Source organism: Hyaena hyaena, unplaced genomic scaffold, assembly GCF_003009895.1.
Source record: "Hyaena hyaena isolate Hyena2069 unplaced genomic scaffold, ASM300989v1 scaffold_347, whole genome shotgun sequence".
NCBI lineage: Eukaryota > Metazoa > Chordata > Mammalia > Carnivora > Hyaenidae > Hyaena > Hyaena hyaena.
The window spans coordinates 287,301-314,337 of record NW_024080979.1 but is presented as its reverse complement, the minus strand read 5'-3'; the positions used below and the strand labels follow the sequence as shown (position 1 = coordinate 314,337).

Genomic DNA, 27,037 nt, shown 5'->3' with positions numbered 1-27,037 from the left:
CAGCATGAGTAAAGGCAGAGAGACAAAGAAAACTGCGTATTGTGAATATGTGTGCATGAATGTTTGTAAGGTAGAGCAAGTCAGTGATGCTGGCACAGAAAATGAAAAGCAAAACATGAGGCTATGTAGCAGGGGCCAGATCAAAGAGAGTTTGGTGGGGTAGGCTGGATTCTGAGCATTATCCTGGAGGCTAGAGGGAGTTACAAATGTTTTAAGCAGGGGACTGAAGCTATTGGATTTTGTTATAAATACTCTGGTAATAGACTAGGAAGGAAAGGGTGTGGGAAAGGAAAACTAGTTACATTTTTTGTATTGTTTCAGGAAGAGATTCGCAGGTCTAAACTGAGTTAGAGGGAAGACTGATCCAAACATTTAGTAAGTAGCTCAACAGGACTATGAGTCTGATCACACGTGGGGTAATGGAGTGGGAAGTCTCACTTGGGAGGTTGGTTGAACCCCCAAATTAGGTAGATATTCAGGAACATGCTAAGTTTGGACCTGCTGTATTTGAGCATTCCACCTCTGGGTGGAAATGCATCACAGATAGGTAGAAAAATTCAGAGCTCTGGCCTAGAGGTATCAATGCATGGAGGCTTTAGTAAATAGGTGATAGCTGAGACCATGAGAATGGCTGAATGGCTGAGATCAGCCAAGATGAATGTGGAGATAAATGGGACAGGACATTAAAAAAATTTTTTTTAATGTTTCAGTTACTTCTGAGGGAGAGAGAGACAGTGTGAGCAGGGGTGGGTCAGAGAGAGAGGGAGACACAGAATCTGAAACAGGCTCCAGGCTCTGAGCTAGCTGTCAGCAGAGCCTGACACGGGGCTCAAACCCATGAACTGTGAGATAATGACCTGAGCCGAAGTTGGACGCTTAACCGACTGAGCCACCCAGGTGCCCCTGGGACAGGACATTTAAAAGGTAAATGCATGAATAAGAGCCCAGGAAAGAGAAGGGAGCCATCATATTACAAAAGAGGACAAAGGAGTAGTTTCAAGGAATGAATTATTAGTGGCAAATACAGAAGAGATCCTCTGATAAGATCAGAACTAAACACACTCAGTTTGGCAATCAAGAGGTCACTGTGTATGAGGGACGAGGATCAGAAGGGGCTGGGACAAGTGAGGCAGTAAATGTGCATTGCTTGAGAACTCTGGATCTGAATGGAGGGAAGGAAGCCTAAAGCTAATGTTACTGATTTGCATTTCGTAGAAGGATGAAACAGAACATGTTTGTTCCTGAGGAGGAAGGAAAAGAAAGTGAGAGATTGAAGATAAGAGTTGTTTTTTCCCCAAGCTTAGAAATCTTCAGACTACTCAGGAAGACTGCATCAGAATCAAACTTGTAGCCAGTTCATTCATAAGGATTGTTCATAAGCACAATAGCTAATCCATCTTCATTAAAACTTACGTCTTCCCTAAGTTTTAAGTCAAAGAAGTAACAGCTCAATAGCCAGTTACAGGATAAAATAAAATATTGTTGTCAAAGAATGATGCTGCTTTTTCTGGGATGAATACAAATCACTATAAACCAAAACTGTACTCTTCTGCAGCGACTATGCTATAGACTGGCAGAAAAGTGAATTGGCAGCTTATACTACCCCCGAGAGAGCAGCACAAGCCCTGAAAAGTGGTAAAAGCCCCCGTCCCTTATGAATACTAATTAGGTCACCAAGAGTCCTTTGTACCAATAAAGTGAAGGGTCAGTCACCCATGTGACAGCATACAGGCAAAATTCCTGACCATCGAGGACCCACTTTTATGTTAACTAAAAAATTTTGGTGAAGTTGGTAATTTGCATTTTGATTCTAAAATTCCTTTCAAGAACATATTACTCTTTGCTGGAATAACCCAAATATGTTAATATGTTTTATAGAATGAAGAGCTGTGAACCAAATAAAGATGCAGTTGTCTCTAGGGAACAGATAACCGTTAGAGAAACTTCAAATAAAACAGAACAATAATTTAAAACAAGGTGAGAAGAACCTGAATATATGAGAGATCCCTGATTTTAATTGGCTGCAGAATGCTTTGGCTGCTCTTTAAATTGAAAAATAATAAATAGATCTTAAAACATTCAAAACAAAACACATTCAAAAATGTACTAAAAGGCTTGAACACTTGGGCCTGTGTCTGTGGAAGGGGTGTTTGTAGCAAGCTAATAAAATCAAGACTTTTTAAAATCTAGATTATTCCTTCCCTTCATTCTTTAAGTCAACAAATAGTGAGTACCTGGTAAAGGACATCAAACCTTTGGCAATGCACAGATGCTTTTTCATCAGCTTGTACTTGTCCATGCCTGTTGGGACACAGACTTCCTCCTCTTGCAGGCCAGCCTGAGTCTGTGGTCTCCACTGCCCAGTCTCTCTGAGGCTCACACCTTTCAGTGCTGCTGCCTCCTGCTGGCCTCCTGGTCCCTTCTCTTCATTCAGTGCACATGCTGGGGCCTGATACAGCTCTCCTCTCTACTGCAACTTCTGCCAGCCTGCTGGAGGATTTTAATGTCCACCAGTCAACCTAACTGTCCTTGCAGATTTCCTGTTCTTGTTTGGTTTCATTTAGCCACTGAAAGATCACACTCCACCATGAACCTGCCCCTCTTTGATCACTAACCCACCCATCCTGGTCTGAGACTAGTGTTTCCTGTCCTCCCAAACCTGCTTGTTCCAGCAACTCCCAGTAGCCCAGATCTGTTATCAGACTGTCCATCAGGCTCCTTACTATATTCCCAATGCTCCATGTAGTCCTCATGTCCTTATCTATCCAGTTTAGACACTTAGGACCATTCTTTCAGCAGTTATTCAATTAGCACCCTTTTGACCAAACTCATCTGGCAAAACACCAAGTATCTCCATTTCCTCTATGTCCGTACCCAGGCATCAAGGTGCTACTATGGAGAGGAATCAAAAAAATAAAAATAAAAATCACAATAGGCAAATTTTCACTTTAAATTCTCAGTAACCAAATAGTTGGGTCCTCTATTCTGTTCTGTAGTCCTACTATACATCTGGTCACTTTGTTCTCCACAAAAACCATTTTAAAACCTCCTTTTTCAGAAGTCCAGTCTCCTTTGGCCTCCGACTTCACAGAGGAAATCGAAGCCTGCATGTGCACCTATTTCCTTCTCCTTCTCTCTAGAATAGAAGCACCCCTTCCCGTGTGAAATCCACCCAGTCTCTCCACCAGTGCTTTGGACTGCATCTTCTTCCAACCTCATACAGAATCCAAAACCATCACTGATTCCTTTTGGCTCTCTACCTCCAACTTCTCCCTCTTCCCCAGGTCCTTTTTAGAAGGGAAAGCAGTAGCTAAAATGGAAAGGGAGACCCACTGTTGCTTCATTCTCTCCTCCTTTTCACATCCAAAATTCAAAGTTTTGTAAGATAGCTTCTTTCTGCCATGTGCTGCCTCAGCTGCTGGGGAGGGAATGTCTGCAAGCCACTGGCTATTATTTTCCTGGTTAAATCCAGTCGATGCTTTTAATCCCTCACTCTACTTGGTCTCCCAGCAGCATTCAGTCCGGTGCCGAAAAACTCCCTTCTTCTTCCTTTACTCTTCCTGGTTTTCCTCTCATCTCTTTGGCTACCACTTGTCAATATCCTGGGCATTCTTCCCTTCTGCCACTTAACTTTTAAAAGTTCTTCTGGTTTTTCCTTCAGTGTTCTTTTCCTTGTACTCTACAGCAGGTTGGCACATTTTCTTCTTTAAAGGGTCAGAAAGTAAAATTATTAGGCTTTGTAGGCTAGAAGGTCTGTCAGTTGCAACTTCTCAACTCTGCCACAGTAGCGTGAAGGCAGCCGTAAACTAGTATTAGACTAATGGGAGTGGCTTATTCCAACAAGACACTGTTTACAAAAACAGGCTATTTTGCATGTGGTTTGCCAGGCTGTATTTTATAGGCTCCCTAGAGAGGTACCCTTTCCTATGTCTCCAAATCTGTATATCCAACTACCTAACATCCACATCTAAATGTCTCTATGGCATCTCATGAAAGATCTTAACCTAGAAATTCTGCCCTTTTCCTCCAAAACTGGTCTCCCTCCAATGTCCTTAGAGGCACTGCCATTCAGATGGTGGCACAAGGCAGAAAGTATGAGGAGTATTTAAAAGAGGGTAAGTCTAGAAATGGCCATTATTTAAAGCACACAGTCAAATTTAACATTTCGCTAATAGAGCTAAACTTTATTTCCATGTTTATTACATGTTTATCTTTGATGTTGTATACATACTAGAATTAACATACAACTTGGGAGAAAAGCTGGACATTCTCCACTAAATGGGTTAAAAAGGAATGTAAAACTACAAAATACTTGTTTAAGTGTTGAATTCTAAATTATGGCAAACAGAACAATAATTACCTTGCCATTTTCTCTTTCTAGTTTTCCAAGATCAATTTTGTTATAAAATATTTTCCATAACAATTTATTTCAAGAAAGGAAATAAGGGATTAAAACCATTTGACTTTAAGTATAGGGTACAAATAAAGAGTCTTAACACAGAACTCCTATCTTCTATTTAAAATACAAATTACTTCAAGATAGTATGAATTGGGAGGGATTAACTGATGTCAACTGCAACTCTAATGACTAAGCAAACCCATACATGCCATTTGCTTTTGTCTGGAAGAGTTAGGCTGATTTAAAGGTGACACACAGTGGAATTCTATTTGAGCACTATGCTAACTATTTCCTACTAAGGATGGAGGAGGGCCAAATACTATGTGCTTAGTGATAGAATTTCAGATTCATCAGTTTTAAGTGGCTAAAAGAATTAATCAATCATTCCACCCCCTCTCCCATCTACGGCCATGTACAAGTGTAGATTTTTTTGAAGTAAAACTCCAACTACTCTGAAACTGCTGAAAGCCACAGCATACAAAGAATACTATTTGTAGAATTCCCATGTTTAAGGAAAACCAAAATTAAGGGTGGTTTATCAAAGTTGTTATTTGGTAATAAATATGGTTCTCTAACCTCTAGCACATTTTGTGAAGAAGGCTGTGTTCTTCTTGATATTACTAATTTTTACTTAGATACATTTAAAAGATTCAGCTTAAAATTATTTTCCACGAGGAATTACAGGATGAAAACTCCTGATAAATAATGCTTATTGTTCTCATTAAACAACTGTTTAGAATCATCTGCAAAAACCATGTTCATTTTAATGTTTATTAAATGTCTCCTCTAAAGACTTCTACTTTGATTATTCTAATGATAAATACCTTCTCATGTAACTGTTTAGGATGGATGATTTATGGCTTTTCAATATTTAAAATTCACATTTAATGTCATGTTAAAGCTTTCAAGATCAGACGCTGAAATAAGAAAAGAAAAGATGAAAGAGAGACAAAGTCCTTATCAAATAGCTTTCTCCCTTCCCCGGAACTCAACATTTCTCTGAAAACTTCAAGGCACACTTCTTTTCTTAGACCCCAGGGGCCGACAAACTTTTTCTGCAGAGGGCCAGGTAATCCACAAATAGTTCAGACTTTGTGGATCATGTGGTCACTATGTAACTACTTGACTTCTGTGCTGTCCTGAGAAAGCAGTTAGAGACAATAGGTATTCACAAAAAAGAGAGCAGTCTGAATGTGGCCTGTAGGCCGAAGCTGGCCTCCTGCCTTAGAACAACAGACATAAATAAAAAAGAATCATTAAAAAAATGAAACCAAACCAAACCTGGTCTGTAGTCAGATGTGACAACTGACTCAGAATCTAGCAGTTAATCACTCTAGAACATTTTGGTGTCGAACGCTTTGCATGTAGCCAACTTATAATTTTTGGTTAAGACTTTTCTATTCAAACATATGTCCTCATGCTTTAATTTATCCTCATTTAAGAACCTGCTTATTATTTATGGAGGGAATAATTTTAAAATTAATAAATGATGTCCATACAATTTAATATTCAATTTAATTTTTAAAAAACTTAATGAAAAATATAACAGAATCAAAATATTTAAAATAAGTACACTCACTACCCATTCCAGTAATTCATTTAAGTCATATCAACTATAGAATAGGAAAAATAAATTCAGAAGTGTAATTACTTTAAAATACACCACTTCCACTTTTGTTACTATTTTACATTTATGTATATATTCTGTAGTGGAAGCAGAAATTCTCTCTAAAAACATCTCCTTAAAATCTTGAGGTGCATGTTAGAGCCACAGGCAATATCTGACATATAAAATTGCAGTACAGGCCTTCAGATTTGGCATTTCACTGGTACAATACAAAGACCAACATGTATAATCACTGTACAGTGCCTAGACATTCCAGTAAGGACCATTGTTTTCTTGAATGTAGAATGATTAATACATATTCTACAAGGGGCAGTGTGGTTAGTAATTCTATAGGGTATGTCCTGACATAATTTCCAAATTGTACAATAACACAAACAACTCTGTTAAGGCCATGTTTTATTTGCTGATTAATGGACAAAGGCAATGTAATTTATTTTCAAGTATTTTCTTGAAAGTCTGTGCTCATAAAAATCATGAAAAGTTGGAAAGACTGTTAAATCACTGAAACTTTAAATATATCTTACACAATCTTGTTTGTACAAAAATACAAGTTAAATATAAACATAAAGCAATCAATGATAATTTTATGCAAATCTGTTTTATGTGATCTTCAGTTATATATAAAAGTTTCTGGGTTCGGTTATTTGTGAAAAGATCAATACCAGATTGAATTACTATCTCTTGGCAAAGGGCCCTAAAAAGCTTACTTATCATTAATCTTTTACATGGTTAAGTACATTTCCTAATTTGAGATCACCTAAACACTGGAAAAAAAAAAAAATGAAAGGGCAGTATGTCCATAAACCAACAAATAATTTGGCTGTAATGTATCATAAAACACAAAGAAATCCCCCATATCTGTACAATAAACATGATTACATACTCACACGCAGGTGCACACGGGCGTGCACGCACGTGTACACACACACGCAGGCGAGCACGCATACCCAGTCATAAAGCCTAATGAGGCGCTACTTCCAGTTCGATATTCAGCTCTGCATTTTTTCTGATTTCATCAAATGAATAGCTTTTTGTCACCTTCCCATTCTTGAAGACAGTATGGAGAAGATCCTGCACAAATATAACAAGATTAAAATGTAACAGTTATATTAGACGATCAAGCAAAATAAGTAAGGCCTAGAGGAGTTGAACTGACTTGTCAAATACAAAGACATTTGATGGCGTTCAAATTAGGAAGTAATTTTATACACATCATTGGTGGAGCAGGCAGAGAGCATGGCACTATCTAAAATAGCTATGTACAGATATTTAGTTTTTATAAAAAGCATTTACATTCTTAGAAGTTTTCCTTGAGATTTCCAGAAAACAAGAAAATGCTAGCTGATCCTTCTTTTTATTTTTCCACGTGGAAGATGCTTACTGGTCGGTTGCCCAGAAGAATCATGGCTGTTGCTGATAACTATGACCAATGGTGAGCAAAGAAAGCCTGCCAGACCTTCCCTTGTTCCTAGACAACAGACTCAACACTGATTAAACTTAACAACCCTGGAATTTAATAAATTTCCTAGTCACCAAGTTTGTGACTTAAACAAACAAAACCCCTAAAATCCAAGAAACCAAACCAGAAACAAAAATAAGTATGGATTTCTTGATGTACAGTGATCGATTTAAAAACTCAGTGTATATTCCAGAAGTTACTAATACACGTAATCCATTTGATCTATGCAAGGGTAAAAATAGTCAATTGAGAATTAAACCTCAATTCCCTTTTGAGTCTGTGGTCTTCCTGAGGAATTATGTGCCCTTAGTTTCTCTCTGCAAAATCCACAGATATAATCTGTGGTGCCTAAGTTTTCCACCAAGATTGAGATGCATAACCTTTTCTTTCATAAAGTTAAATATCATCAAGGAATGGTGGTTCCTATTCTTAAAATGTCTAGATTATAACTGATTACTGCCTCAAATGTTCTAGGGTGTCATTTACATACTCTTGAAATCAATGCCATTTTAAAGTCATAGTTAGGACTATGTCTACAGTGACTTTAGTCCATCTGGATTCATTAATTTGGCAAACTCTCAGTAGCTACAATAGTTCACTGAAAGCTACTCAATTACCTGAACACAGGCTCTACCAGAAAATTTGTTTAGGAACTTATTTTTCATTAAAGACAGAAAAATGTTTAGTTCTAGCTCAAAACCTTAATATCAAATATACCATAAAGAATACTTAGATATATATAAATATATATAGAATATCTGATATTGTATAAAGAACTTACAGTGATAAATTAGTGTTTTATTTTTGTAGTAGTTTTCTTCCAAAAATGAGTTTTTTCAATCCAGTGGCTTAAATTTTGTAGCTTCTGAGTTTACAAAATATAAGTGTATTTTTTATGTTAAAGAGCATTAGTTCATATGGGCTACTTAAGTACACTATAAACTTTTCCAGTGTGGTTACTTGAATCTGAAAACTTAGTTAAACGTAGATTTTACCAATTATTATTATGTAATCAGAGTCCAGTCGTGATGTTTTCACATCTTATACTAAGGTAACATAATTTGCATTTGTAGCCCAGAATTGCTGTGAGAATCACATGAGACAAGACAAAACCATCTCAACTGGATTCTGTTAAGTTTTTAAAAAATGGGATTATCTTGGGGCGCCTGGGTGGCTTAGTCGGTTAAGCGTCCGACTTTCGCTTAGGTCATGATCTCGCGGTTCGTGGGTTCGAGCCCCGCGTCGGGCTCTGTGCTGACTGCCGGCTCAGAGCCTGGAGCCTGTTTCTGAGTCTATGTCTCCCTCTCTCTCTGACCCTCCCGTGCTCACGCTGTCTCTCTCTCTCTCTCTCCTAGAAATAAATAAAAATATAAAAAAAAAAAAAAAAGGGATTATCTTTCAACACCTTAGAATTTGGACAGCCCTTCCTTTATTGAAATTATCAGTTTTAACTATCAAATAGTTTCCTTTAAGTATTCTTAGCTGTTCCTTTTTAGAAATGATTCACTGCAATAGATACACACAAGCCTGTTGAAGTTCATCAGTCACCACCCTGCTGCTCACTGTGTGGAAGAACTCTTACTCTTTTTTACTCTTTTTATGAATATCAATAGTTTTCACCCATTGTATGCACAGTCTTATTTATGGTCTAGCCCCCTCTTGGTTTTCATCTTGTTCTGTAGGCTAGGTAAACAACTGCACACATTTTACAGCAAAAATACTTTGTTCTTCAAGAAAAAAATTGTTCTGGAGATACTTTAAATTTGCAACATAAGAACCCACTTTTGTAAGTTGGAAAATCAGCACAAATAACATACATGACCATATTCTTCAAGGTCTCCCTTTCCTTCTTCAAGTGTAACAAAATTCCCAGCTGGTGTCCTATGTAGAGATAATCGGCCCTTTTTCGATCTTTTGTTGGGATCAGCAACAGGGTCCTTGAAGACATTAATCTGGAAGAAAAAGAAATAAAAGACTAATCAGGAATGTTACTCCCATTAGAAAGTTTATACATTAATTTATATATAAATCTAAGATACTTTATAGGTATAATTAAACAAATCCACATCGGGCTTTAGAAACGTAAGTCTAGCCTGTGTTGAAGGGCAGAGTCTTCTGTTGGGAAAAAAGGTATGAACAAAATTGAAGTCTTGAATATCCTTTCTAACATTCCAGTTGTAGGGAGTCTTTGAAATTAACATGTGACCCTTAAGGGATCTTCTTTTATATTTTGAACTGCCTTTCAACTCATTCTAGTGTAGCACATGCTAGCTATTGGGGGAAAAAAACAAAACAAAACTATGGCAAGGGAACTAAGATTTTTTTTACTAAGGTAAAGGCTTCCATTCCATACTTTATAACTTTTCCTTTTGTTACTTTTTACTTTATGCCTTATTACTGTGAAAAGCAAAGAAGATCTGGAGAACCTGAGGAGAACAGGTTTAAACATCAGAAAGGTAAGAGGCCAACATAATAGAATCTAGATATCCTAGAGAAGCAGTTGAATCAACCCCAGAAGTTTCCAAAGACAGGTGAGGAAAGCAAGGAACCAACCCAGAACCCAGGTGTTCTGAGGAATCTTAGTATCCCCCACGCCCACCTTTGGATCCACAGAATCTCAAGAGCCTATGAAGACCCTTGTTTTTGGGCCACCTGAAACAGGCAGCTTGGGGTCCCGTTCTAAGGCTATTCTAACGGGATTCTGGGATCACAACTCCCACCCCATGCTCCACCTTCTGAAAACATTGACAGTGCTCACACACTTGCTTATGTAATATATGGTGGCTGGGTCAGCTGACATTCCCCCTCAAAATGGACAACTTTTTAACTCAAAAGTATAATACTGAACCAGTGGAAATGACTGGCCTGCATTACTTCTCAAATAATCATCTTCTTTTTCCTTTCTCCAAGTCACATTTTTTTTTTAACCTAATGTCTCTTTTCTTTCCTTGCTTTGAGTCAAGGTCAGTGGTACCTGGCAATATATTACTAGTTTAGTACCATATCCTTTGACTTCTGCATTCAGTAACTGCATTCTGCCTGACACATAAAGAATGTGCTAACACAAGAGTAAAAATTGAAGGACATACCCCAAGGCCATTGGTTACAACGTAGCTACACTTGAAGGAACAATTCAAGAGATCTCTTGTTAACTTCTGTAGCAAAGCTCCACCAGACCCGAAGGCAATGTTTTCAATACTCCATTTTTTTTGCTTCATGCCTTCTACAATCTAGAAGATCAAAAAACACTAAGTAATTTGAAAGAAGGAGGAGATTATTTCCCCTGGATCATATTGATGAATAAAATAAAACATCCTGGAGCCATTTTATAACACCACACACAGTGAAGTAAGAGTAAGGTCTGTAGAGCTATATTCCAGATTTTCTCTTTTAAAAGACCTACCCACCTCAAAAAGGCCAGGCTGAGGTCTAAGTGCAGGAGGATTTCATTCAAAGCTCCTGAATTTGTGGTGTTGTCACTGTGGCTGTGGTTGGGGGAATGAAGGAAATGAGGGAATGAGAAGTAACTGGTAATAAGACAGTTAAGGTCTTGTGTCTAACCCAAAAGAGATTTGTGCCTCTTTACTGAAATAAGTGGATTCATTCTGGTACACAAAAACCCCAGAGCAGGGTTATACGGTCAACTTCATGACAGGGAAGACGGACGATGAACAGCCAAGTTCAAGAGTGAGGTTACCAATGAGAAAAGTTTGAAGTTATATTTTTTATTGTATCAAAATTAAGGCATCTATGTACAAAGCAAAACTGTACAGCTCATTCCCCTGCTTCGGAAAACTTATGTTGAGCCCTCTCCAGGACAAAGAAAGCAGGTATTACCCTTTACATAAACCAACACACAAGTGCATCTGCATTAAGACAAACTGGCACCGGTGAAACCTTGGTCAGGGATGAATAGAGTACCTGTACCTGTCTCAATATTTAACCTCTTGTTTGTAAAGTTAAAAAAAAAAAAAAAGTTATTTTAAGCTGATTCTCAACTTAAAAAAAATACACCTACATTCTCAGCATTTATTTAAAAAACAAACAAACAAACAAACAAAAAAAAACAAAGGAAACTTTGGTTTTTAAAGAGAAGTTCAAATACCTGACTGAGCCAACTGACTTTCAGAGAGCTGAATGCCAGGTCTGAGCATGGGAAAAGCTAATGGGTTTTCTGAAAATGGCACAGGCCCCTGCCCGTGACGTTTCCATCTGAAAGGGGGTGAAATGCTGATGAGGGCACCTGCTAAACCAGCTAAAATGTAGGTAAGGGCAACAGTTCTTAACCAATATCAAGGTAAGAAACCTTTACATTAAGTAAGGACAACAGCAATTTAAAAAATGCCCGCTGAGATTTCTATACTTAGGTCTTCCTCCTCATTGCAGACTTTATGCCTGCCTACCTTTTCACAGGAAAGCCCCTGATGTCCCAACACCAAATAACTTAGAGGAGTTTGGGGAGTTTCCACTTTTCTTAGGTAAGGCAGCTTCTGGAACTCTACATGGGCATCACCACAGAAACACTGTTATATGCAATAGTTCCTGTTTTATAGGTCTCTCCTGGAACACAAACTACAGTTTGGATACTGCCCTTTTCTCACCACACCAAATTCTTGCAAACAGAAAAATCCTTTGATAACTTGTGTTATAAAAGTGGATACCATCGGAGACTGATAGATGTTAAAATATCAGTGGCTTTACAATAGTAGATAATCTATGTTATATCAAATGACAGCCTTAATTTTTATGGACTATTTTAGGTATTTGTTAAAAGGAAATTATAGCTGTTTAAAAGCTTATTTGGGGAAAAAAGGAGGCCAAAAGTTTTAAAGATAATATAACACTGTTTGGCTAAATCTAGCAATAATAGTGAGGACAGTTAATGCTTACTTAGAAGAGGTGATAAATTCTGTAAGAAAGCACACAATACCATTCGAGTTTTATAATAAATTGTCAGACTACGTGCAGCTCCATTCCAATAAAACACACCTACTTAAGCAGTGTCAAAAATCAGTTGTTTTATATACAAGGAAATGTTCTTTGGCACTTTGTTTTATGGTGACGTTTCTTTAGGCTCATCCTCAAGGATGCCCAATGAGAACAGAAAGTGGTTATTATAGCTGACTATTGAAACATGGGTTTGAACTGCACTAGTCCATTTATACACTGATTTTTTTCGATAAATACAATATAGTACTGTAAATGTATTTTATCTAATATTTTTCTAATGAAAGATATATGATTATGTAAAACAAATATTTCTTTTATGTAGCTTACTAGGAATACAGTATATAATACATATATATGTGTTAATCGACTGTTGATGATATTGGTAAGGCTTCTGGTCAATGGCAGGCTACCAGGAGTTAAGTTTTGGTAGAGTCAAAAGTTATACATGGATTTTTGACTGTGTGGGGTACAGGGGTGCCCGTGACCCTAACCCCTGTATTATTCAAGGGTCAACTGCATTTATAAACTTTAATTAACAGGAAAGACATATACTATCATTAATATTTGTGAAAAGAATCACAACTATACTTAAATCATTAATGTCCTATTTATCAAACCGTTAAGGAGCTATAATTTAAGGTTGTCTTATTGCAATTTTAATATAAAACACATACCTCTTGTAGAGTATTAATATCTACTCCATCCCCTTGAATAATTCTGAGATAAGGTGGTAGCAACTTGTAGCCCTTTGAGTTCTCAGTAATAGGGAACTTCTTACCCAGAATATCCAAAACCTGTAGGAGAAAATACCCATACAACACAAAATAACTAAAACTGAAAAAAAGTGTAAAACCTTTCAAAGTTAAAAAAAAAAAAAAAAAAAAAAAAAAAAGACTTTGCTGGGGCACCTGAGTGCCTCAGTCCCAACTCTTGGTTTCTGTTCAGGTCATGATCTCATGGTTCATGAGATTGAGCCCTGCATCTCGAGAGATAGTAATATTTACCATGGAGTTTTCACAGAGATTATGACATAACTTAAGCAACTAACACAGTATTTTTCTAGTAATAGACGCCAAAGAATTTGTTCCTATTAATGATTTTTGAAGAAGGCAAACCAAGTCCTGCACACTAAAACCAAATAAAAACCAACAATGCTATACTGAGCTTTAGAATCTCTAAATAATCACTACCTGAAAAGTATTTTTGAATTCTTTTTATTCCACATCACCTTCCACATATTTCTTTTGCACTAAAAACTTCAAGGTATAGCAATGACTTGTAGTAAAGAAAAACCACAAACTTAGTAACCAAATCACAAGATTAATGTTATTAATTTTCAAGATAAGCAGAAAATATCTGTTCAACATTATCTATTCGACAGTATATAAATAACCCAGAAATGTGGGTTATCCTTTATCTGTTATTAATGTGTGGCCTTGGACAAATTTATTACTCTCCTTGGGCTGCAACTCTAAAATAAGGGGCCTGGTCCAGAAATGCCATGTGCATAAATGAAATGACAGTGGTATCGATATAGCTGGTCCACAGGCATTTTAATAATCAAGTTATTAAAATTTACCTTTAATACAGTGTCCAGAGGATTTCCAGAATCAGGTCTGATTATGAGTGGTGCCTCTGTACTTCTTGACAGTATTAAATGTCTTAGATCTTCACCCCATATTTTTTCACATGCATTGTAAATGTCATAGCTATCGCTGACCACAGATACAGGCACTGACGAAAACTGTGTTACTATATGTTCAAAAGCATCTTTTTCACGGTCTTTCCCCCAAGCTGTTATGGTACTAGAAAACAAAATGAAAACAGAGATTTACTAGGCAGACACATTATCTATTCCAAAATCGTATCTGATGTACTATATACTTACACCATCAATACTACAAAGGTGAGTGAGTGAGTTTACTGAATGCATGTAAAAAGGTTCACTGACTATTTGAGCCAAACCACCCCTTGGCGGATGTTTAAGACTATAAGGAATCTTATTCCCGCCTCATAGTTATTTTAACTCAAGTTATATTCAACCAACTTTTTTCTTTCTTTCTTTTTTTTTTTTTTTTGGGGTATTCCTGAACCTACTCGTTTAAAAACAGTTAACTAGGGGGTGCCTGGCTGGCACAGTTGGAAGCATGCAACTCTTGATCTCAGGGTTGTGAATTTGAGCCTCAGGTTGGATGTAGAGTTTACTTAAAGAAATACAGTAAAATCAGTTGACCAAAACAAGCAGCTGCTGAATGCACTTTTGTACACTATACCAAGATGTGAAAATGAATGAACACATACTCCCATTATTTTGCTAGGCAATGCAAGGACTTGCTCCCTTCTGTGAGTTTTCAAAACCATACACCAATAATTACAGGGACATACACTGACCTTTTTTTATTTTTAAAACTTATACCTAAAGGGAACTACTTAAGCAATTATTTATACTATGCCATACCTACATGCGGCCCACCAACTCTTTATCTGGTATATCTTCAAATGGCCAGTAACAGGCAGTCATTTATTTCATCTATAAAGTACCCACTATTAATTAATATATGCCCAGGGAATGAAAGAATTTTAATACTTAGTTTGAACAAAACATAATTATGATGGGAAATAAGATGTGAGAGTTTCTATTAGGCAAAAACTGTTACATTAATTTTCACAATGTCCTCAATAATGGTTCTTATTGAACAGATTAATAATTGGTAACAAGTACTTCTTGGTTAACTAATATAAACCATTTTTAAAATTCTTAAACAGAATTTAATAATGAATTTGAAAAACTGTTACCAATGCCTCATGTCCAGCAATTTTTCCTTCTCCCTAATTTTCTAGTCTTCACCTCTACCCCATCCATGTTCCTAAGTAATGGAAACAGAGCCCATTCATTTATTATATAACCCCATGTAGGTATAAGTTTATCTCAGAGCTGTTTGAAGAGTCATACTAATTTATGTTTGAAACTGTCATTTTGTTATTTCCTCCCCTATTTTCCCTTGCTGCCAATGATACACTGTCGATAACAGAGCACATACACTTCAGAGTTATAGAGAGTCCACAGCCCAGAGACTACTCTTATCTGAAACGGAGAGACAGTCTATTTACATAAAACTCATTTTATAGTGAACACTCTTCTCAACAACTCCAGAGGCTGCCAGTAGTTATGATGCCAGCTCCCTATTTCGTGCCAACATCTGCAGCCTAAAGGGAAAATTCAGATGTGAAGAAAAGCCCCGTCTTCATACCAAGAACTACTACTGTCCTTTTAATAAGGATGGAGAGAATTAAGCTCAAAGAATACCGACACCAGAGAGCTTTGTAATGTAACAATGACCTCCTACAAGTAGAGCTCGTTGCCTACGCAGTTCTGTGTTACCAGCAATGCACATGTACAGTCATCTAACTCTGCTATTTGTATTGTCTAGCAAAGTTTATTGTTCATTTTTAGCCTTTATCTTACTTGTTTACTCTTTGGCACTTGAACTTTCCTTTCCCATGACTTCAGTGACCTTCTCCCCCATTTTGATTTTTTTCCCCCCTATTTCTCTGGTTCCTTTACAGTTTCCCTCAGAGATCATGTTCTCCTTCAGTCTAATCACAGGCTCTGTCCTATGCACTTGCTTTCCTCTATACAACTCCCTGTGTGAAAAATACTCAAAGCTTTTAAAAAATCCCCTCATGGTAAAGGTTTCCAAAATCTGTCCCTTAGTCCAGGTTGTCTCCTGGACTCCACATCTACTTGTTAGGTAGAGAGATGATTACCTTTATTACATCATCATCCTGGAGACATTTCCTGCAGCACCCTTTACATAATCCAATCATAACACCTGTTCTTCTTATGATACTATTGGTATATTAGGTTCATAAATATTTGTTCAGTGATTTCTCCTAATGCTATTATTCCAATTTCCAGCATCAAATCGATACCTTTCCAAAGTTTGAGGGAAAGGTTACATAATAGCATATTTCTTATTTTTTTTCCTCAATTTCTATTGATTTTTATTTTACTTATATAGTTTAACAAAGCAGTTTTACATAAGCTCACATTAACCACAAAATGTAAGCATTTTCTTAACCACGTAATGTACAATTTTGAACTGGGTTCCACATTAAATAGTCTAATGTCTCTCAAATTTTTTGGTCAACCAAGCTTTCCCCACATCTTTGGGTCCAGTGGGTTTTTATTTACATGTGTTATTGCTGGCTACAAGAAACCTTGGCTTTGCTTTGCACAATCTCAGAATAAGAAAATCAGGAATATGAAAACCACTATATGAATAGAATCGGACTATGTGAACTGGTAGTACACTGGGAAGAAAACGTTAAAAGTTGTGTTAAAACAATGATAGTGGCATATTTCTAAGTCCAGATTCATACATTCCTTAAGAAAATATAACAATAATAGCAATGCTCTAAACTTCAGAGTTCTCTTAGAGAGAGTGTGTGGGAAGGGCTGGGAGGGGGGAGAATGGGAAGAAGGAGAGGGAATCATGAGCAGGCTCCGCATTTTTCAGCACAGAGTCTGATGCCAGGTTTAATCCCACTACCATGAGCCTAAATCAAGAGGAGGACACTCAACTGCTCAATCACTGAGCTACCCAGGTGCTAAATTATTTTAGATGTCAGCTCATTTATCCTTAATGACCTTCTGATGTTGGAGGCAAAATTTTAGCTCCTCCTCTTGTCTGGTTGGACGGAGGAACTGAGGGAGAGAGGTAAGTGACTTGACCAAAGCTACCCAGAATGTCGGCTGTAAGTAAGGTCACTAGGTCACTCCGGTTTCCCAACTTTCAGTTCAAAGCTCTTTTCACTATATCACGTATTGTTTAGAAGACTTCTATTTAAGAACATTTGAAATATTTTATATACTGAGTCAATTTTACAAATGTACTAAATACTACGAGACTTTAAAATGGATTTCACCATTTTAACATCAAAACCCTAAAGATACCTTTATTCTCAGATTCATACTCATGATGTTGCTGTTGTGAAACAAAACCATCAGTAAGAGCCTAATATAGGGATGTTACTTAAGTCCAAAATAAAAATACTGTAACTGTAGAACCTCTATCAGTTGACAACATCCTTGTGTTTGACTCTGATGGGTCTCGACTGTGAGAATGCTTACAAGGCCCTACTGATACAGCAAGGCTCATAAATGTTAGCAGAATCTACCCTTCGCCAGCCCCAATCTGAATCATCAAGTTCTAGCAATTTCACTTCCTAAGCCATTGCCCGTGTTTAGCCACTTCTTTCCATTCACTGAGCCACTTAGTTCTGAACCTTGTTCATCTCTCCAAATTGTTGGAACAGCTTCCTTTTCAGCCTCCTAATTTCTTGCTTCTCTTTTTGTCAATTCATAGGATATCCTGCTATCAGAGCAACCTTCCTAAAATATTTTTCTGATGACAAAGCTGCTTATGCTCAAAACTTCGATACCCAGTCCCATCTGAAAAAGGAATCAGAATAACTTTGTATGCTGTGGACATAGTTAACATTCAATGTCAAAATGAATTTAAGGGCCTTTGCAGGTTAACCTGTCTTCTGAGTCTAGCCCATGTTCCCTACAAAATTTGTTTCAGCCTTTACTCTCTAAGCACATTCACTCTCCTCTTCCATTCTTGCTCTTTCAGGACAATGTTGGACACGTGGTAGGCATGCAGTAAAGATTTACTCAGAATGACTGCTCACTCATGTCTGCCATTAAATTTGACCATTCTTTCGAGAAATGAAGATTTCACATACTGTCTCTGTAAAACTTTCTTGATCCCGCCAGGGAGATGACATCTTTCCTTTCCTTCCCTTGCACCACTAGAGCATTTTAACCCCTTAAAAGTACTTAATCAACAAGAGTGTTTGTAGAATTTTTATACTGACTACAGGGCTAGTTTTTTGTATCTTCCTATCCCTTTTAGCATCTAGTAGATTGCCTTGGATAAAAGCTCAGCTTTATTTTAAAACTCACTGCTGGTTTTAGCACCCTGCAATATCCAAGTATGAGCAGAACTTAATAAACTTTCCCAAAGTCATTACTGTAAATAATTTTTGCCATTGAGAACCAGAAATCAGGCTTGTCGTACACTGTAAACACTTCACTGCTTTCTGACAAAGTTACCACTAGGAGCTGGGCAGCTGTAGCCCCTCGTTTAACTTAGTAACATCACGTAAGAAAGCCTTAGAAGAATCTGAACTCACGTCCTTTCCTCAAAAGGCCTTACAAGCACTTCTACAATTGAGGGCACTGGGTCTAAGTGACAGCTTCCAGGCCAAGGTTACATAAGGTCATGTAGAAAAGCAGGAAAAGGGAAAAAGTGAACCAAGTTTTACAGTGTGTGCTTCTAGATTTAACACATGAAACTTATCTGCATATGGCAATAGAGCAGTTGAAGAAGTCCTTAAAACAAAACTTACATGGGAATGTAAGAGTTGAAAGAAAGCTCTTAAATTGTTTTCTGAGGATAGTTCAAAGTTCTCTACCTCCCTGATACTAATTCTTATACATAGTATAAATGCTGAATTTGAACGGCTTAAACTGATGAGGATTTACTATAGTACTTGGCTCTGAAATTAAGCCAAACATCACGGAATTACCAATACAAGAGTGAAAAAAAAAATCATTTCAGAAAACAAATGACAAATGTTTAGATAATAGGTTGATGAAGACAGAATATTACCTGTGTTCTGCTGCTGGAACAGAATAGCCTGGAACAGGATCTTTCGTTCCATAATATTTTTTAACAAAAGCAATTCCTGCTACGGTATCTGTTCCTTTGAAGTTAACCAAATGAGCAGACGCTCCTATGCCAGCAGTCTGGAAAATAAACCATAAACCAAAATCCAAAAAAGAAAAAGACCCATACTTTGAGGTATAAAGCAGCACCTCCGTCAAAGGAAGATCTGTCTTCAGATATTCTTAGAGATATTTATTATCAGACATAATAGTTTCTTACGGCAAAGATCCAGTTTTTCCTAAATATTTAAGAAGTCTACTGTTATCTCCTCAAAGAGACCTACCAAGTAATGACCTACTTCCCCATTTCCCACCAGCCTGTTTTCCCTTTACTCTGCGCCTTGTGCTTCTCTGTAGCATTATCTGACATCTGCTATATTTATTACAATATATAACATTTATGCCTGTCTGTCTGTCCATCATCCATCTAATATAGAAAGGATAGGGACATTTGTTGAAAGCTTTATTCCAGGTACTCTGAACAAAAGCTAACACATAGTAGGTACTTTATATATTTATTGACTGAATCCCTGGAATTTCAAAATGTAGCCCACTCAGAACCAAGATCAGTATCAATAATTTCACCCAAATTTATAATGGTAATCTAAACAACAAACCACATTTTATTAAATGAAGTGCACTTTGTGCTTCCATACCTCTTGGGAAGAAACTCCTCTATAGCCAAAATCATGTAACTTATACTCCAGACCATCTAAGTTACCAGATGTTTCCAGCAAATATTTGGCCAATATTTTCTTCTGCTCTCTAGAATTTGTGGCCACTGTGATTGGATACCAGGATTGAACAAGAATAGTCTGTAGTGATAAAATTAATCACAAATATTAGAACATAAAATACAGAGTTATTTCTGAGGAAAATCCCTGCTTTCTCTGGAGATATGTCCTGGACCTCCAAACTACTACAAATACTAGTTAGACATTTCAGCTGTATCGCAGGATGCCTACCATGTGCATTCCAGATATAGTGCATAGCTCAGTTCTCAAATCAGCAACACCAAGGATAAGTACAGCAGGACCTTAATAGTAGAGAACATCAAATTACCTAGTCTCTATTCAAAGTGCCAATGAAGCAAATATTTAGAAAGACTATCTGAGGTGAAAGACCATTTTTTTAATAAAATACATTCATACTTGGATGTTGAGGCAATTACCATAAAAGTTTAAGTTTTTTAAAGTTTATTTTTGAGAGAGAGAAAGCGCGAGTCAGGAAGGCGCAGGGAGAGAGGGAGACAGAATCCCAAACAGACTGTACTGTCAGTTCAGAGCCCGGCGCAGGCCTATAACCCATGAATTATGAGATCGTGACCTGAGACACAATCAGTATCTGGATGCCCAACCGAGTCACCCAAATGCCCCACCATAAAAGTTTCTAAATAAGTTTGGCTATCTTCAATTTCTGTATTTAATGTGTAGCTGCTTCAAATAGTTTACGCACCAGCATAGGAATGCACTTTGAATAGTATGGATCTAAAGTAGTTGTTCATTTACTCCTCTTTGTAGTCTTGGACCTAATTTTTCCTTAGATCTATTATTATGAGTACTGGTAGGTTATTTCAGATATACTTTTGCTTATTAGCACTAGAGAATTCTATTAACTGAGTTACGCTTTATGTCCTTGGCTTTTAGCAAGTCATTTTAAGAAAGTCACATAAAACATTTCTGCATGTGCTGTAAAAGTGTGGGATCACTGCCTTTTTTACAATTCTTTTTAACAGCAAAAAGGTTTTGTTTTGCTTTCTGGTTGGAAGAGATGGTTAAGTTTAGCTCAATATGTTCATTCCTCAGCCCCTTTGTAAGTCTGAGACACCTTTGCAAAATCTTTAGGCTCTTTTAAACAGGTTTTGGGGGCGCCTGGGTGGCTTAGTCGGTTAAGCGTCCGACTTTCGCTTAGGTCATGATCTCGCGGTTCGTGGGTTCGAGCCCCGCGTCGGGCTCTGTGCTGACTGCNAAAAAAAAAAAAAAAAAAAAAAAAAAAAAAAAAACCATAAACAGGTTTTGAAATCTGATTTGAGACTTACGATTTCTTCTAGCACCAATATTGATACTGCTATAACAATTCAATAATTTTAGTGGGTTTTAAAATTCAGTGTATGGTGAATAACAATAAAAGAATATTATTAATAACTTTGAACATACACTAGGAGAGGTTATTGGAAGGAATACTATTTAGTACTATTATTTAAAATGTTTTTTGGGGTACCTGGGCGGCTCAGTCGGTTAAGCATCCGACTTTGGCTCAGGTCATGATCTCACAGTTCGTGGGTTCGAGCCCCGCGTTGGGCTCTGTGCTGAATGCTAGCTCAGAGTCTGGAGCCTGTTTCAGACTCTGTGTCTCCCTCTCTCTCTGACCCTCCTCTGCTCATGCTGTCTCTCTCTCAGAAATAAATAAAAAACATTTAAAGAAAATTAAAAAATAAATAAAATGTTTTAATTCAAGGATTGCCTGAAGAAAAACTTTAAGTTTGTAAATAACAAGTTTGTTGGATTTGGTAACGGATTTCATATACAAGGTGGTAAACTTGGGTTGGGGATGGATAAGATTAGGATAAACCTCCTCTAACCCTCACAACAGAAACCCACAAAGGATGCAAAGTTACTATGAAAAAGTATCTTCTGGAAACTTGGTATCAAGTGTAAACATAATTTTTTATAGAACACAGGATCTATCAGAAACTACAATAGGGACTGTGTCAGACCATAAAATTGTGGCTTAGATAAAAATACCTAGCAAGGACTGAAATTACTTAAAATCATATTTATTAGTAGAATAGAAGGTAAATTTGATGCAAGTTCTGTTTCAGGTTCTAAACAAATAACAACAAGCACTAATGTACATTTTTCTTCCCTTCAAAAGCTAGCACTCTCACACTGGATTTTACATTTAATAATTTTTAAATTTTTTAGATTTATTTATTTTGAGAGAGAGAGAACAGAGGAGGGGCAGAGAGAGAGGAGAGAGAATAGGATCCTAAGTGGGCTCTGCGCTATCAGAGGGACTAAATCTCACGAACTGTGAGCCAAGATCAGGAGTTGGACACTCAACTGAGCCACCGAGGCGCCCCCACACTTAATTATTTTAAATTAAAAATGTTATTTCTTTTTTTTTAATGTTATTTCTTTATTTGCTAACTACTGCTCTAAGAGGTCTATATATAAAAATTTTTAACTTTATGGTTTTTTTAGTGAAATACACACAAATAATGATTATGACAATAGGTTTTTTGGTGGTGGTTGTTTTTAAAGGCTAGTGTTTTTTCACTTTCTGAAGACGATAAAGAAAAACATACATGAAGCGAGGTGAACTGGGAACCTGTCCGTAAATATCCGCTTTATGGAAATTCAACTAGACCCAGGGAAAAGTACTTATTGACTAAACCCTCAATCAGAGAAAAAAAAAAAAAGTGAAAAAAGGTTACCCTTGATCATGATTTTCAAAATAAGATTTATCTGTTTGGATCTTCTGGCATTGAAGGTAGACAGATGATGTGATTAAGAACTCTTACTCTTGTATTTTTAATAATGCCATTCTCTTAAAATCACATATTTCCCAGTACAAATACTGTTAACAGCTATACAAAAACTAATAATGAGGTAAGTTTTCTTTTACTTTGAGTTCATAGTTAACTCAAAGTTTTAAGAAACAGCAGTAAACTACTTAAAATCATTATTTTGGTTAAGTGCACATTTTTTTCTGGGCCTTTTAGCCTACTATAAGCTAATGTCCCATAAAGAGTCTAATTAAGAAATTTCTAAATTTTCTGTCAACTTAGAAATTGTATTTCAAACATATTCTTGGACCTCTTAATTCTCCTAAATTTTCTAGTCCTTATAAATAACCTCAAATGTATTATTTTACAATACAACAACAAATAAGTTTAACCAATAAACTAACAAGATAAAGAATTATTCTATGCACTAAGTAAAAAATACCTCTCAGATAGAAAGGTGGTATTTCTCTATTCACTTTCTACGGTATTTCCTCTAATAGATAAAACCGAAATTGAACTGTTGAGATGCTAATTATCTAAATAATATCAAAACTATGAGCATGTGAAAATAGGACTACTTGGGTCCACATGAAAGGAAAAGAAACAAAAAGCCTTGCAATATAAACTCAGAGTCTATAACGTATCCTCCTTTTTGGACTTCATGATCAGCAAGTATTCAGTGTGCTTAGATAAGAAATATCAGGTGGTAAAGCCTTGGCTCTAAATTGATTAGATAATGAAGAAAGCTATTATTAAAACTCTGAACAAAATTCCCTTAGTATAATTAGAACAGAATATCCACAAAGTATCTTAAGTTACTAAAAATATACATGTGCTGTTTATCTCAGTTTTCTCTCTGACAACATATATTTCAGATTGCAACAAATGAGATGGAAGCCAAATGAATTTTACCAGTTACTAGTTCTTAATAATTTCACATAGATAAAGTCTCAGAATGTTAGATTTCACTGGAAGGAATCTTAAAGATTATTTAGTTTAACAGTCATTTTATAAATGAGGAAACTAAGGCCTGGAAAGATTTAGTAAATTGTAGATTACATAGCTTTATCAGCAGCAATTTTAAAACTAGAATCCCAGTTGAATGGTTTTTACATCTTCAATTAATGTTAAATAATAACTAAAAACAAAACAAAACAATTCACCTCGATCCAATTTGTAAGCCAGTAACACTCTGGATCTGTGTTTTCCACTGTGAAGAGAACATTTCCTCGGGGAATGACATAGCCCTCAGGAACAGCTTTTATTTCTATTGGAAGATGCCCATCATATTTCTGGTAAGAAATAATGAATTTGTTATTCATTCAGCAAATGATAATCATGTACCTGCTTTAATAGGTTCTTTATATTTTACTGAAGCTAAACTTATAGTCACAGAAAGTGCAATTGTACATGTTGTATATTACTAATAATATCCTTATTCTCTTAAAATTAGCTAAAGTTTAGGCACTGATGTTAATTTTTACATTTTATGTAGTCAAAGTACTTCTGTTAAGAACATTTCTACTAGAAGATAGAGATATCTCAAACTGGTCAAAACAAAGAAGTTGGTTTTTCTCAAGATTTCAAAAAAAGAGAAGAGTTCATTCCAAGATATTCCAAAAATTTCCAAGGGCACTATCTTTCTTCTACATAGCCATTTTCGTAAAAGAAAAGCTAAAAATAAAAGATAAAATTGGGGAGCCTAGGTGGCCCAGTCAGTTGGGCGTCCGACTTTGGCTCAGGTCACAATCTCACGGTTCCTGGGTTCGAGCCCTGCATCGGGCTCTGTGCTGACGCTCAGAGCCTGGAGCCTGCTTCGGATTCTGTGTGTCTCTCTCTCTCTGATCCTCCCCTGCTCACGTTGTCTCTCTCTCTCTCTCAAAAATAAATAAAAACGTTAAAAAAAAAAAAAAAGATAAAATAAGGGACTACTAGTAAAGATCAATACAAACAAAACAATGACAAACAAAAAAGAGAGAGAGAGAGAGAGAAAAGAGAGAGAGACCCCTTCCAGTAGAAGAACCTTAAACACGTTCTCTCTTTATTCTGGTAGTAGACTCTGGTAGTAGACCTGAAACTGTTTTCATAGTAGTGGTAGACTAACCATTAAGTATACTTTCTAGAGCTTTGGCAATCAATATCCAAGTACAAGAATTCTCTCCAAAATAAGGCTGAAACCTATTTCAGAGTATGTCATCAGATATTTAATTATGCCTCCCTTCTCTTAAAAGTTAAGAGCTATGGGGGGCGCCTGGGTGGCTTAGTCGGTTGAGCGTCCGACTTTCGCTCAGGTCATGATCTCGCGGTTCGTGGGTTCGGGCCCCACGTCGGGCTCTGTGCTGACTGCCAGCTCAGAGCCTGGAGCCTGTTTCAGTCTGTGACTCCCTCTCTCTCTGACCCTCCCCTGCTCACACTGTCTCTCTCTCTCTCTCCTAGAAATAAATAAAACATTAAAATTTAAAAAAAAAAAAAAAAGTTAAGAGCTATGGCTAAATTTTGGCTACAACGGCAAATTATTTCAGAAATCCTAGTAGGTTTTATGTGATTTGTGACAAGTAAATAGATTTAAAAAAATCTGTTTAATGAGAAGCACTGGAGGTCTCACGATATAGCAGAAAGAATACTGTCTTAGAAATCCTAGCTTGGACTCAAAAATCTGGATTTGGACTGTGGGCAAATCATTCAACATCTCTCATCTCAAGAGACTATTCTTCCAACAGTGTTAGATAAGACCATCTCTAGGTTAGATCTCTTAAGATTTAGAATCTTAGATCCCTAAGATTTTGATAAAGTCAAAAGATTTATCACCCTGCCTACTTGGAATTATATAGAGTGTAACACTTATCTATTACTGTTCTCTTCCCCAACAAACCAAATGGGAGAAGTGCAGGAGTCAGCCAACAGATTTTACTGACGTTACTTAAAATACAGGGAAATTACACCACAAAGTGCTTTCTTGACTTCTTCAAAGATCCATAAGTAAAAAATAGTAAAACTCAGTATTACACTATAGGCCTGAAAGTTAAACTAACTCTAATTATTTTGTGTTTGATACTCTACAATGGGAAAGACATTTGTTTTTAAGATATAAATTAATGAACATTTAACATGCCAAGATGCCATAAGATCCCATTCCCAACCTATCTTCCCAAGATGCCATAAGATCCCATTCCCAACCTATCTTCATAATAATCACCACCGCCAGGGGACATTCAACTCTTAAAACTCAATTCCCATATCTCCTGATGCTCAAAACTAGGTAATCGATCCAAACACGCTAGGTATTAATATTACAGCACAACAAAGAATAAAAATCAACTTCATGGATCTACACCAAACCATTCCAATTATTCAGTAAGGGAAATTTCCTAGAATTACTGGGTAGTGATAGACTCACTACATCTATTATCTTAGATAAGCTATAGCCAAGAAAATAGACCAAATTTCAAAATTGCCAAATAACCATGCCCCTTCTTAATACTTTCAAAGAAAAGATGAAACCCCCCTGCTGAAAAAGGCTATTTGAATCATAATTCATTTATGTTACAACAAATTACTTACACCTGCTATAGATTCTATATACTAATGATTTGCCACCAGAAAAAAAAAATTTAAATATTACCCTTAACTTTTTACAAGAATGTCTAAAATAGATGTTATATTGGGTCAGACAGAAAAAAGTTGTAACTATAGAACATCTTCTATTCAAATTCCTTTGTAAGAAATTTTGAACTAAGAGAAAAACCAAAGTAGAGCAAAATATTAAAAACATTTTTTACCTCAAGAATGTAGTTCCATCCCTTTTCATTAAAAACATCATCCTGGAAATGTTCTCTGTACACCTCTTTGGCTTCCTGGATCTTCTCTTTGGTCACTACTTTACCTAAAAGGACAAATGTTTCCTGTTTAAATTTCTAAAGGCATTCTATGAATTGCTGAGTTGTGGTAGGATTGAGGTCTCTACCTAGTTCACCATTCTGTGGATAAACAAACAAGAACTGAGAGGTTAAATGATCACCCAGAGTCAACAGGCAGAGCCAGTAAATGAATTTGCACTTCTGATCACTCACCCTAAGCATGTGTGAAATTTCCAATTTGAAAAACAGGTGCCAAATTATTACAAAAAGTTTTTTTTTTCTATCACTATTAATTTAAATACTCTTCAAATCTGATAATCTTCCAAGTGAACTTTTTTGATTTATTCATAACGGATGTCTTCAGGGCTGATGATCCAGTAATTTTCACAATTACTAAGTTTAAGCTTTTGCTCCTCAAATACACTTTTAGTTATCTTTGTCTGTAAAATGAGTGTAATAGTCGAGTACCCACTTACAAGAGGGCTGTGAGGACTGAATTAA

General features: G+C 36.5%; 1 protein-coding gene across 2 annotated transcripts in view; it reads right to left on the bottom strand.

Annotated features, from left to right (window-relative positions):
- Window positions 1-4,178: 4,178 nt before the first annotated feature.
- The window catches only part of NAMPT (nicotinamide phosphoribosyltransferase), a 38,359-nt gene continuing 15,500 nt past the window's right edge, over window positions 4,179-27,037 (bottom strand). For both annotated transcript variants that reach the window (XM_039249784.1, XM_039249783.1), the window contains 9 exons: window positions 26,459-26,562; window positions 23,843-23,971; window positions 19,828-19,986; window positions 19,116-19,252; window positions 14,015-14,240; window positions 13,110-13,229; window positions 10,575-10,715; window positions 9,303-9,437; window positions 4,179-7,097 (listed from right to left, as the gene is read on the bottom strand). In XM_039249784.1, the coding sequence (XP_039105715.1) occupies window positions 6,987-7,097; window positions 9,303-9,437; window positions 10,575-10,715; window positions 13,110-13,229; window positions 14,015-14,240; window positions 19,116-19,252; window positions 19,828-19,986; window positions 23,843-23,971; window positions 26,459-26,562 (1,262 nt within the window). In that variant the 3' untranslated portion in view covers window positions 4,179-6,986. The remainder of the gene's footprint in view (window positions 7,098-9,302; window positions 9,438-10,574; window positions 10,716-13,109; window positions 13,230-14,014; window positions 14,241-19,115; window positions 19,253-19,827; window positions 19,987-23,842; window positions 23,972-26,458; window positions 26,563-27,037) is intronic.